Source organism: Syngnathoides biaculeatus, chromosome 4 (assembly GCF_019802595.1).
Source record: "Syngnathoides biaculeatus isolate LvHL_M chromosome 4, ASM1980259v1, whole genome shotgun sequence".
NCBI lineage: Eukaryota > Metazoa > Chordata > Actinopteri > Syngnathiformes > Syngnathidae > Syngnathoides > Syngnathoides biaculeatus.
In genome coordinates this window covers 3,837,609-3,850,699 of record NC_084643.1, presented here as the reverse complement: position 1 = coordinate 3,850,699, position 13,091 = coordinate 3,837,609, and the positions used below count along the sequence as shown (strand labels likewise).

General features: G+C 41.0%; 2 protein-coding genes across 2 annotated transcripts; one reads left to right on the top strand and one right to left on the bottom strand.

The window, feature by feature from the left end:
• tgoln2 (trans-golgi network protein 2) lies at nt 1-7,395 on the top strand. The gene is made up of 4 exons (XM_061816710.1): nt 1-188; nt 2,910-4,081; nt 6,374-6,454; nt 6,540-7,395. Exons 1-4 carry the CDS (start codon nt 134-136, stop codon nt 6,543-6,545), a joined length of 1,314 nt encoding a protein of 437 aa, XP_061672694.1. The 5' UTR covers nt 1-133; the 3' UTR covers nt 6,546-7,395.
• A 1,825-nt stretch (nt 7,396-9,220) lies between these two features.
• zgc:153044 (uncharacterized protein LOC751678 homolog) lies at nt 9,221-10,476 on the bottom strand. The gene has a single exon (XM_061816711.1). The coding sequence runs from the start codon at nt 10,355-10,357 to the stop codon at nt 9,803-9,805; it is 555 nt and encodes a 184-aa protein (XP_061672695.1). The 5' UTR covers nt 10,358-10,476; the 3' UTR covers nt 9,221-9,802.
• Between the last annotated feature and the right edge of the window lie 2,615 nt (nt 10,477-13,091).

The following is a 13,091-nucleotide window of genomic DNA, read 5'->3' as shown; positions in this document are numbered from 1 at the left end:
AGCACAGAAGAAGAAGCCGTTGCGTACCCGGAAGAAGGAGGCGGATTTTGTCCCGGATTTCGAGCCCATTACGGGATTTGGTGAACGCCGATGTTAACGTTAGCTGAGCGCTCTGCTTTCCTTGGCGAGCACCATGAGGTTCATTTTCCTGGCATTTGTTACACTTCTGAGTTCCTCCGTGGTGATTGGTGAGTGTTTTTTTTTTTTTTTAAACACCCAAACCCTTAACCGTCCTTTGAAACCTTTATTCATCCCCGTCGGATAGTCAACTGGCCAGGGCAGTCATTTTGCTTGTAGTTTCGTTGAATCAATATTGATCTAAGCTTTGCTTATAAACACCACGATAACGAGGTAAATCCCACCCCCACAAAATAAATCTAACGATGTCATAATAATAATCACACAGAAGTAACAAAGGCGACTTATTTTTTTAAAGGTTATTTGGAATTATTGCCCGAACCGAGAAACGAGAAAGTCGAGGTGTTTACATTGAGATGTTTTTCAGGCTACAGGATTCGTCTGCAATGTCTGTCGTCATCAATACACGGCAGATACTTTAGATTAATAAAAAAAAATCATACGTCATACCACCGAACATAAACAATATAAAATATACTGAAATGATGTGAGGAAGTCGAAGAGAATTTACCTGGTTGTCGATATACGTTCAGGCAAAGATTAATACATAATTTGTAGTAAACAAATAAGAATTGCCATGAGAATCGGGAAGAGTGCTGCCATCTTCTTAGATACTGACATCAGTGATATTAAAGTTGTTATCAAGCCTGTCTGGAATTAATATCTGTGATCCTTTATGATGTGGCACTCAATTGAAATGGTTTGATTTCAATTAGAACAATTTCCAACTTTTCTGAGATAATAACAGGATTGCACTGTATTGGCATCCAGTTATAAACAAAACTAAATGAGACAGAAATTTTCGACCATATTGTCTATACAATAGTATACAGTACATACTATTCAAATATTTAAGTTTTATGTAGGTTGTCAGGTCGACAACGTTGTGATAATGTTATCCGGGTTTGATTTAATACCAGGTTCCAACAGGTGATTACTGCAAGTTCTCAAACCAGAACACATGAAATGTATCATCGGCCTTAAAAAAAAAAAAGTCCTGTTAAAGGACAAAATCTTTATTAGTCAAAACACTGATAAAACAACAATGTGGCATATCAAACATGAGAAGGCTCAATATGTTTACTTTCCATTCAGGCTACTGTCACCGATGATGCTGTTTTTAAATTGAATTAAATCATTCATAAATCAAAGGAAGCAGGTCATCCCCAAGGACCATGTCAGTAGCCTGCTGGCCGGTTCGAAAAATATTGTGCCAGTGATTGGGCATTTTGAGTTCCAAGTTATGTAAAAATGGTCACATGAAAAATGAAAACACTATCAGAGATTTATAGAAAAAACATACCTGTTTCCTATGACAGTAAGTCATTGTTGACATTTGTGAGAAATTAACATGGTCTGCACCTTCACATTGAGGAATATAATTCATTATTCATAATAAATATAAATAGGGTTACAACTAATTATAATTTCGGTTGATTATTGTGTAGATTAAGTCAGTGATTCCTAACATTTACTGAGTCAAGGCACATTTCTTACATCAGAAAAATTTCACAGAGGACCACCAAACAAAAATGTAACATAGTGGACACAAAATTCAATTATATAATTTCTGCTATTTGTTCTGTCAGTCTTTATAGTCACCTGCTTTGTATGGATGAAGGCCGCACTCGACCTGAACACAAAAAATAATTGCAGTCATTTGAAAAATGTACGGGTGTGGTCAGTCATGCTCGCAGATATAAAATTACGGGTGTGATTAGGGATAGAATCTCAAGACCTTGAAATAACTTACTGGATTAATATATCATAACTGTAAATTGAAAATAAAATAAACAAATGCATAACAAAAATAGAAAAAAATCAAACCCAGAATGATAATTTTCAGTTTATATTAGTAGAACATGATATAAAACGATATCTAAAATTTTTCATCAAGAAAAATTCTTGATCTGACAAACTATAGCTGAAGAAAAGTTAAATGCACTGGCCTGTCAAGGAATAAACACCAACAGCCTATACCCGCAATGTTTTGAAAATACTGAAAGTTTCGTTCAACGTAATCGGCATTAGTGGCAACAAGCTAGCGATTCATTGTAACAAACATTCCTGTCAGCAATCGTGATGCATTGCTATAATCTGTCTTAATTTACGGCGTCTATTGTCGATCCATTAATGAAAGCCTAAAGCATGTGGAGGGGAAAAGTTTTCAACTTCAAGGGGAAAATGACCGTTTGCATTTCGATATATGGACAGACTAATCTAACGTTAGAACTTGGATCAAGTCAAAGTAAATCACAATCTCATACTTATTATAGTTAGAGACATTACCTGTGTTATATCCCGGAAATATTGTCAGTGTAACTGAATTTCATTTGACATGGCACATGACTTTGATGACTTTCGACGTAAATGCGCTTGCAGTACGTGAAGCGGCTCCGAACATGTGGTTTATGTGGTTTTGGCGTCACTTCCGCACATGCTCAGTACGGTTAACTTGCATTTCCTGATTCCGGGTGAATACTGATTGTTTAGGAGCAGGCTTTGTTATTTAACAACGTTTATGATATAAACACGTACATTAATGTCAAGACTACACAAAATAAGCAACGTCTTTCAATATCTTTTTTTTTTTTTTACTCATAACAAATTTTACGCGCGTGATTTTTCGTGCTCGACTGGGCAGATCTTCAAATCACAGTAACTGTAATAGTTTGACGGTTGGAGTCATTTTGAATGGAAGTCCGGAAAGGGTGCATGTCGGGTTTTGAAGAGGAAGAAAATTAATTTTATTCTTTTTTTTTTTTTTTTAGGGGCCCCAGCGAATTTTAACGTGGCTGAAGATAACGCCGCAGCAGCAGCAAACAATCATCCAAATTTCAGACCTTATCAGAAAGCTCTACGTTCTCAACGTGATGCCGTCCAGGTTACCCTTCAAGAAAAGAAGGACCAGAAAGGTTCTGATTCAGATACTGGGCCTCAATCTCCAGTAGAGAAAAAGACAACTAACAAGGAGAATGAGGATTTAATGGCAAAAGACCAGCCGGCTGGACAAGGAATGGTGGATGCGGTAGCGTCGTCAGAGGTTGCCAATAGCAAAATGGCACAGGAGTCCCTGGGGCCAAAGTCAGGTGATGATAAATCAGGAGAAGAACCAGACAAGGATGCTGAATCCAAAAGAAAACCCGCAAAAGAAGAAAAATTAGAGGGAAAAACTGAGGGAGAATCTAAGGCAAAGGATGCACAGGATGCAAAAAACACTGGAGACAAGCAGACAGAAGAGAAGAAACCTGGAGACCCCAGGAAAGACACATCAGATGGAGAGTCTCCAATATGGGACAAAGAAGGAACAAAAGATGAGAATCCAAAAGGGGACAAACAAGGAACAAAAGAGGAGAATCCAAAAGCAGGAGAGTCTGCAAAAGAGGACAAACAAGGAGCAAAAGAGGACAATCCAAAAGCAGGAGAGTCTGCAAAAGAGGACAAACAAGGGGCAAAAGAGGAGAATCCAAAAGCAGGAGAGTCTGCAAAAGAGGAGAATCCAAAAGAAGGAGAGTCTGCAAAAGAGGGGAATCCAAAAGAAGGAGAGTCTGCAAAAGAGGACAAACAAGGGGCAAAAGAGGAGACTCCAAAAGAAGGAGAGTCTGGAAAAGAGGACAAACAAGGGGCAAAAGAGGAGACTCCAAAAGAAGGAGAGTCTGCAAAAGAGGAGAATTCAAAAGAAAGAGAATCGGAAAAAGAAGAAAAACAAGGAGGGCACCTTGCAAAGGAGAACTCGGATGGCGAGGAGGTGAAGGTGGGCGAGCACGAAAAAGGAACAAAATTGGGCGGCGAGGACGGGCCCAGTCGAAACGCGGGAGGCAACGGGCAGTACGGGCGGCCTGGCGGCAGCGACGAGGTGGAAAGCAGTCATTTCTTCGCGTACCTCGTGTCGATGGCAGTGGTGGTCGCGGTGCTTTACATCGCTTACCACAACAAGCGCAAGGTACGTACGTACATACGTGGCCTCTGAAATATGTACTTCTCGTGAGGCTCGTTCGATTTGTGGCCGAGATGATCACACCTTGTATCAGTTATCCGGAGCCACATTTTCCTTTCAATACTGTACTTGAATATTTTGACAAGTTTATGTGAATATTTATTATTTATAGAGTGTTAAAATTCAAATCCAATTTGTTGTTAGCTGTTCTTCCGATGCAGATCACTAACTGTTTATATTGGTTTCCCAGCTGTGCCTAATGAAGAAAAAAAAAAAGGTTGTTCCACATGAGTGCGTTTGCAAGTTTGTTTTCATCCAACGTAATCTCGAAAAATAAACACCACACGCCCTCTAAAAATATATCCCGACGCACGACCTAACCTTCGTCCATTAGCGATTTCTTTGCAGCAGTGACCTTTTCTTTTTGCTTTGGCTCCCAATTATGTTTGGGTGAGGATTATTATTATTTTATTATTTTTTTTTTAATCATTGCTGTCTTATCGGCATTCCCAAGTCGTTTCTCTTGCTTGCACTTGAATAAGAAAATCGAATTCGCCTTTTCCGATCGGATTTATTTGCTCTTTGAATTTGGCCAAATGTTTGCTTCCATCTGCAGTACCTTTCAATTTATGTAATATGTCTCTCAGCTTAGTTTCAGTAACATCTTTGTAATTACTTTTTTATTACCCACTACTCTTTCTGTGATCCAATTCGTCCCTTTCATTTTGAATGGGATATTCTCTACCGTTTTACCAGTAAACGATTTATGGTATTTTATAAAGGGACTGTCATGCCTTTCAGGCTCAAAGTCTGACACGCTTTGACATCAAAGTACATTAGCATAAATACCGTAATTCCTGGCCTACAGAGTGCACCTGATTATAAGCCTACAAAGTACATTTGTAAAGGAAATACCATTTGGTGTATACAGAAGCCGTACCTGTGTAAAAGCCTTAAGTGCCCACATTGAATCCCACGTTGGAACACGAGATATTTACAAAGAAAGACGGTACTACAGGAAGAGTTTTCAAAGTTCTAATACCTTAGCTTAACATAGCTACAACACGGTAGCGCCAAACTGGGCTGGTTAAAAAAACAAAAAACATACCGGTTTAAAAAAAAAAACAAAACAGCCGCGGCAGCTACACGGTGGCAACATGGTAGGACAGCACCAACAGGGCTGGTTAAAAAAAAAAAAAAAAACATTCCTAAATCACTGAGACTCGGCAGGAACACAGCTGCCGCTCATTCAGAATGCTGCAGCTCGCGTTCTGACCAAAACAAAGCGGTCAGAGCATATAACGCCAATCCTAAAGTCCTTGCACTGGCTTCCATTCTGCTTTAGAATAGATTTGAAAGTTCTGCTACCGGTCTATAAATCACAAAATGATTTAGGTCCTGAATACAGAATACAAACCGAGTAGAGCTCTGAGATCGCATGACTCGGGTCAAATAGTCGAGCTCAGAGTCCGAAGCGAACATGGCGAAGCAGCATTTAGCTATTATGCTGCACACAAATGGAATAAATTGCCAACAGAGGTGAGGTCGGCCCCAAGTGTGAATGTTTTTAAATCCAGGTTGAAAACTCTTCTTTTCTTCCTCATACTTTTTAGAATCATATTACTTGCACTGTCTGCAGTTTTAACTGTCTTTTTAATATTTTGTCTTTTTTATTGGTTTTATCCCATTTTAAATGTTTTATCTTTTTGTTTTCAAATGCCTTTAATCACGTAAAGCACATTGAGTTACCTCGTCTATGAAATGCGCTATACAAATAAATTTGGTTTCCTTAGTTGCAACGCACTACCGCGGCGCTAACACTAGCACGGTGCTAACAGGGCCAGTTTAAAAAAGAAACATACTGGTAAAAATCACTGAGAAATGGCAGCAACACGCTAGCGCAGCGCTAACAGGGCTGGTTAAAAAAAAACATACCGGTAAAAGTCACTTCCTCTGCACATAAATTCCACCGCTGTCACTCTTGCGTTTTCTGCTCGAGTGCCCCCTTCCGGCCTTTAGAAAAAATGCACAAATTAGCCGCATCATCGCATAAGCCGCAAGGTTGAAAGTTCTCCCCGTGCCGTATTAATGTCACACATGCCTAATAATTTCGAGGGTGTTGTTTTTTTTTTTATGCCTGATTATGTCTAACCCAAAAGTACTGAGTCTGTTCCTCAAGTATCATCTGAAATATTTTCGCAATCCTGACAGCCAAAACCTTAGTGTTTTTTTGTTTGTTTGTTTTTGTCTGCAACTTCTCACATTTCGTCCAATGCCAGCATGTTTTCCTATTTTCAGATAATCGCCTTTGTTCTGGAAGGAAAAAGATCAAAATCTCGTCGACCAAAATCCACAGAGTACCAAAAGTTGGAACAGCATGTAAGTCATTTTTTCTTTTCTAATTTACAGTTTCCCTTTTGGGTTTGAATTTGATGAAATCATTTCTTCCCCCTCCGCCCCCTAGTTGTAAATCCGATGCTGTAGCCCTGAGGTTGAAAGCGCTGTGGGACGGCGTCATTTTGGCTGATGTGGACTTTTGCTGCGTTCCGTTGATGGATGCTTTTTTTGCATGACTATGCAGACGACACTGATGCCTTATTGTCAGATCGAGTCAAACGCAGTGACGGTTAAAATGCGCATGCTGTTTTTTTTTTTTTTTTTTTTGCACCTGTCTTTATTCCACTTCATAATTACGAGAGGTCGCGACTCAGGATAATAGAGATGAAAGCGTTGTTCGTTTTCCCGCATTATTTTCTTGCTTTGTTTGTACACCGACGATTGCACTCCTAGCCAAATAAGCCGTTATGACTCCGAAAAGTAAATACATTTTATTGAAGGGTCTGGGGCGAACTACGTTTATTAAAATGTCAAGTGTTTGCACCTCTTATTGTTTTAACATATGATTCCCAAGAATATAGAAAGTTTGTGGTGTTATTGATGCCACAAAAATAAAAACAGGAATCGTGTGAACGTTATAAAAAAAAAAAACCACCTGAACGGAATGTTTTGTTGAATCAAATTTATGTGAGTTTTATGATGGCTTTTTGTTTTTTTATTTGAATTTGGTTACAAGAGGAAGAAATGTAGCGACTGTAGTTCCTGAAATATTTGAATAGGTTCCATATTGGATGATAACTAACCACTCTTTTTTTTTTGTTTAGTACACATAAAGATCACGCTGTTCCTCCAGACTAATAATATATATGTTGTGCTGCGTTGCTTTGTAAATTTCAACTATTAAATCTAAATGAAATAGCGAAATCATCACCGTTTTACTCAGGATAGCAAATTTTTTTTTTTTTTGGGGGGGGGGCGTTTTTCACTTCCTGCTCTGAAGGAAAATTGGACACATTTATGACAGACGCATTTCTTAGAAAGTGGCCACACCTTTGCACAAAAATGTATGAATGACAGGAAATAAGGCAACATTTTTTTTTCTTTTACTTGTCTGCTAAATAGAAAAAAAGTACTTGACTGTATTGTATGGAATCATTTCTAAAAAGCAGTGCTCATTTATGAAGAAAAATTAGAATCTGTGTGATTACTGCTTCTGGTGAAAATGTTTAACACATTGCTGTCTGTGTGACAAAAATAAATGTTTTTTTTGTACTTTAAAGTGATGGGATTTTTTTTTTTTAACCTGTCACCCACTTCATGGAACATCATGCGGAAAAGCATGCTGGTTATTCTGCAATGAATTGAGCACTTGAAACTTGCATAACCTGCTGAACACGTGTTGCTTTACAACAGATAATCACCCAACGCGATGCACCGAGCTGCCAAATGTGACACAAGGACAATGTATTTTTATTTTTACCGAGAACACACTGGACACACAAAAAAAAAATCCTGCATCTGACACGACTGGTGTATCCACTTCTAACACGTGCTCGGTGCATGCTATTTTCTGAATGCCCCCATGCCTGCCAAACTGCTGGAGGAAAAAGTTCTGCTTGCATCCTACGTAAATGCATCACAGATGCGACGGTCTGAGCGCTCCTGGTGCTGAAAAGTCTCTTTGTGATTAATGCGCACGCGCGTATATTTTGTAAACTTCCGGCCAGTCTGAAACATCCCCATCCGTGCTTCAACATGCGCCATTCGACAACTTGTCGCCGAGTGTTCATGTTCGCTGTGGACGTCTCAGAAAGACGAACACAGCGAACGTACATATTTGTATGTTTTTATCAACTTTTTTTAAAAATAAATTTAGGTTAGGATATAACGTATGTTCGCTCCCTCTATGTAGAAGAAGGGGAACTATGAGACCGGGGGATTTCCCAGTAAGCGTCTGCTACGTACCCAGAACTCCCCTGTTAGTAACGCATGCGCATTCATCACAAGGAGACTTTTCAGCACGGGGGAGCGCTCAGACCGTCACCTCTGGTAGCGAAAATTAATTCACACTACTTTATACTTTGCTTCACCAGTTGCTAAGCAGCTGTTATGCAGTTGCAAAACATTGACAAGTAATTTGGTGATACAGTACACTTGTCACACGTATGTGGCCGGGACCGTGTTTTTGTGACGAGTAACAGACTTCGAACAGAATAACAGGCCAAATTAATACATATCTACTATCAATGTAAAATCGTGTATGTGTGTACAGGATGCCGGATCTGAACTCGAAATGAATTAGTGCGTCACATAAAGGGAAATTCCAGTCGTTTGGATTAAAAATGTATCCAATAGGTCATGTAATAAATACTGTATCTTAAAAATATGATGTTAATCCTCTTTCATTTAATGGTGTTTTGAGAAGATTATCGACAATTGTGAATTTTTCAACTTTATTTACAGCCACAGGTTCAAATCTGTATGGACGTATACCTCCGTCTTCCCGATACTGCTATTTCTTCATCAGATGAGGATAAATCTGAGAAATCAGCACTTGGGATAATTGTTTCCCAACGTAAGCGACCCTTTGTTGCTACATCTAATACGTCACATCTGCGCATGTAGGTCATGTGACTCGCCAAAATGGCAGCACCTCTGAAAATTCATAGTCAAAAATCTTCTCAAAACACCATTGAATAAGAGAGGATTAACATCACACTTTCAAGACACAGTACATATTCCAGGAGTACATTAATTCAAACCACTAGAATTTACCTTTCAGAACATAGAAAGTACATTATAAAATAATTGTAATATATGATAACCTTTATTAGTTCTACTATGGGGAAATTTGCATCATTTCAGCAGCAATTGGAAATATATAAATACTGTGCAAGATGTACATTGCATAAAATATAAACTGAAACTATTGTCCATACCAATTATCAGGAATGTTTTTTTGTTTGCAAAATAGGTGGTGTTTTCATTTCGATGTTGGAGATGTTATTATGTGCTTCAGTAAACTTGCTTTTTTTTTGGGGGGGGGGGGGGTTAGCAGGGTTGAAAATAAAATTGGCAAAAATGCAAATTAAACCAGAAACACATTTTCGATGATGGAATGTGAAAATCTCAAATGGTGCTACTTTGGCAAGGGGTTAAAACTGTGCCTGCAAGATATGATTATGACATTCAGAAGGTAATGTTGACAAAGTTGCGCAAACTCGACACATTTGGAAGTGTTCCCAACCCCCGCCACCCCCCCAGATTTGCAGCAACGTTAAAATTCCCAATGCAGTTCTTCGATTTTGAAGTTGGCACTAATGAGTCCAGACGAAACGATAATTAATCATCACGTGGACACGACGGTGAAGAGTCGCCCACGCCCACTTGTCAGAGTGGGATCATATTTCTGGCCTCCTCTTCATACGCGTCCGGTATCTCGCCCATGGACGAGGACACCATCCGGACTGTCGCGCTGCCGCGAAGCTGCAACTCGTACTGGATGAGTTGCCTCCAGAAGCCGTTGTTGGGCCTCGCCGTGGGCCGGCAGGCCTTCAGCCTGGCGTGGGCCTCCACCAGGGTGGCGTCGTGGTGCTTGAGCAGGAAAGCCATGCAGAGCGCGGCCGAGCGGCTCACGCCCGCGTTGCAGTGCACCAACGTGCGGCCGCCGAGCCGCGCTACCTGCTGGATTTTGTCAGCCACCTCGTCGAAGTGGTCGCCGAGAGGAGCGGACGGCGAATCGGACAAGGGGATGTGGACGTACTCCACGCCCGGAAGGACGGGTCGGCCGCGGCTGCTGCTTCCGCTCTCCGTCACGTTAATGACGCACGTGATGTTGTGGGCGCTCAACAGACAATCGCGACTCGCCGCTCTGGCGTTACTCACATAAAGATGGTCGGTGACTCGACACAAGCCAGAGAGACTCGCTACCGCCGCTGGATGCATCAGACAACCAGTCGAGCTGCGCGCACGTGAGTTAAAAACCCGGCTCAAAACAAACCGAATCCTATGCTATCCGCTACTTCCGGTTGTAACGCAGCCGAGAGGGGTCAAATTTAGTGGAATTGTATCACTGTCGCCCCCAGCTGGATGAGATGTTAAATATTTTAAGGAAATATGTTTTCTCATCAGTAAGAGCCAATAAGTGGTTTTCTGAGTGACGCACACCCTTCTCTGAAGAGAAAAAAAAATCAATTTATTTATTGTTAAAGTGGGTAACTGCACGCACTGAAAAAAAACTCACTAGATGAACAGCTTTCATACGAACGTATAACGTCTGACAGCATAATCCAATGGGTAGAATAACATTTATTTTATCCGTCCGTCTATTTTTTTTGCCGCTTCTCCTCATGAGGGTCACAGGAGTTCTGTAGTCTATCCCAGCTGTCAACGGGAAGGAGGCAGGGTACACCCTGAAATGGTTGCCAGCCAATCACAGGGCACATCAACACAAACAGCCGCACTCACAATCACACCGAGGGGCAATTTAGAGGGTCCAATTAATGTTGCAAGTTTTTGGGATGTGGGACGAAACCAGAGTGCCCGGAGAAAACCCACGCAGGCACGGGGAGAACATGCAAACTCCACACAGGCGGGGCCAGGATCGAACTTGGGTCCTCAGGACTGTGAGGCCAATGCTTTACGAGCTGTTCAACTGTGCTGCCTAATTTTATTTTATTGTATTTTAAATTTTATTCTACGCCATTGGGATAATCAAGGACTTTGTTGACAACACGTTCTCCGTGAGAAAAAAACTGTCACAGAAAATGCAAAATTCGCCAATGATAACAAAAAAATGCACCTGTAATTTATTAATTTTAGATTAGATGGAGGATTTTTCAATGCCAGAACACGGTACGAGACTGCGACTATGCTGTCTGAATCATGAAAAAAAATATTTTAAGTTTAATATCTTTCTTTTCTGACCCAACATCAACCCAATTTTGATAAAAGTAGAAAATTCTGATATCATCTGTTTTTCAAATCTTTCAAATCAAGTAAAAGTAAAGGCATCCAAAAATAAATATGAAATATAGACACCTGAAAAATCGACTTCAAAGTCTCATTCACTGCCAGCGTTGCAGTTAACATGGATATTAATTCAGTGAGTGTGTTTTACATACAGTAATAAAGTATTTGTACTTTGTTACTTCCTACCATTGATGATGATGATGATGATAATAATGAAACTCACATCTACCAACATAATCACTTGACATTGTTTTCGGGGGTCTTCATCTTCAATGTGTGAATGTGCGTACACATCTTTTAAAATATCGAAAATGAACCGCGTCACAAAGTTCCGCTCATATTCCGGCGCAGCGTTCCCAAAATAGTAATGTTTGAGGCGGCGGCCGGGGGTGTTGCTACCCGCAGGCGGTCCTCGGTTGCCCGGGAAACAGATGGCGGATGAAGGGCGGCCGTACAAAAGAGCGCAAACCTGCAGCGGCGGCGGCTGGGGAGCGGCTCCGCTGACTTATTCATGTGGGCGCAGCCCCTCTCCAGCCAAGGCTGTTCTTTGTTCGTGGACTTTTCCACGTCCTCCGGCGCTCCAAAGCGGCCTGCGCGCGGCCGTTCCCGGCGCTCCCGCTTGCCGCAGCTGCGTAACTCGACGCCACGTAGGAGCCACCCGCCGTCTTCCTTCTTTCACCGCAGTGGACAACAACACGGCGCTCGTTTGTTTGCAAGCTCGAGTGAGAAACGCCGTCGACGCCGTGGGAAGGCGTGTGAGCCGCACATGGTAACAATATGATCCATTATATATATTTTTTTAATTGTAAGGGATGTTATATTAGCGGGGCACATCTTTTCTTAAATTAACATTTATCAGTGGTCACTGCTAATGTGTAGAACCCAGTAGATTCTGCTATGGGGAGTGTAGGGGATAATAGTTATTGTTCATTTTTTATTTTTATACCAGTGTTGTGCTAATGTAGTTCTCTTGCATTTGTGGAAATAATTGACTCGGGTTGCGTTATTGTTAAATGATGAGTGTTGGCTGTGGTTCCTGGGGAGGGAAAGGGGCGGAGTTGCTGGATGACATTAAGGCAAAAATTCCCACTTGAATGATATTTCATTTGTTCATATATGCTTGTGATTTTTAGGAAGCAAGGAGCCGGGGATTAAGTGGATTCATCACATCAGTTCAGGCAACCGGAAGGATCAGAGTGGGAAACGACAGCCGGACAGGTTATGTGTTCGAGACTGTACAGTATTTTCAAAATCAATTTAATGTTTTGCAATATTATCCAATAAACAAATGTGATGCAAATTAGGCATTCGCTGTGTTACCTGACACAGCGGATGTGGTTTCATTCATGATAATATGATAAGTAGTTGTTGCAGGATTGAAGGTTTGAGAGGAGTACAATTTTTGTTTCTTTTTCAGCTTTGGTACAACTTTGTGGCGCGCGTCGCCGCAGTTCAGCCGATCGACGGCAGTTTGCGTCCCGCTTTTGCCACATTGCGCTCGTCTTCTGATGACGTGGCTTGAATGGCGCACACGCTGCTGCCTCAACGACGGTAACGAATGGTTCTGTATAATGGAACAAAGACCATTTTTATTTCCTCTCTTACTAGGTTACTCTGTGTTGTATGTACCGTAATTTCCGGTCTATAAGCCGCAACTTTTTTCACACGCTTTCAACCCTGTGCTTTAAGCGGTGATGCGGCTAATTTG

Coding starts and splice junctions, on each gene's coding strand:
- tgoln2 (XM_061816710.1), top strand. CDS start 134: ATGAGGTTCATTTTCCTGGCATTTGTTACACTTCTGAGTTCCTCCGTG. Junction 189..2,909: donor GAGTTCCTCCGTGGTGATTG/GTGAGTGTTTTT, acceptor TTTTTTTTTTAG/GGGCCCCAGCGAATTTTAAC. Junction 4,082..6,373: donor CTTACCACAACAAGCGCAAG/GTACGTACGTAC, acceptor TCCTATTTTCAG/ATAATCGCCTTTGTTCTGGA.
- zgc:153044 (XM_061816711.1), bottom strand. CDS start 10,357: ATGCATCCAGCGGCGGTAGCGAGTCTCTCTGGCTTGTGTCGAGTCACC.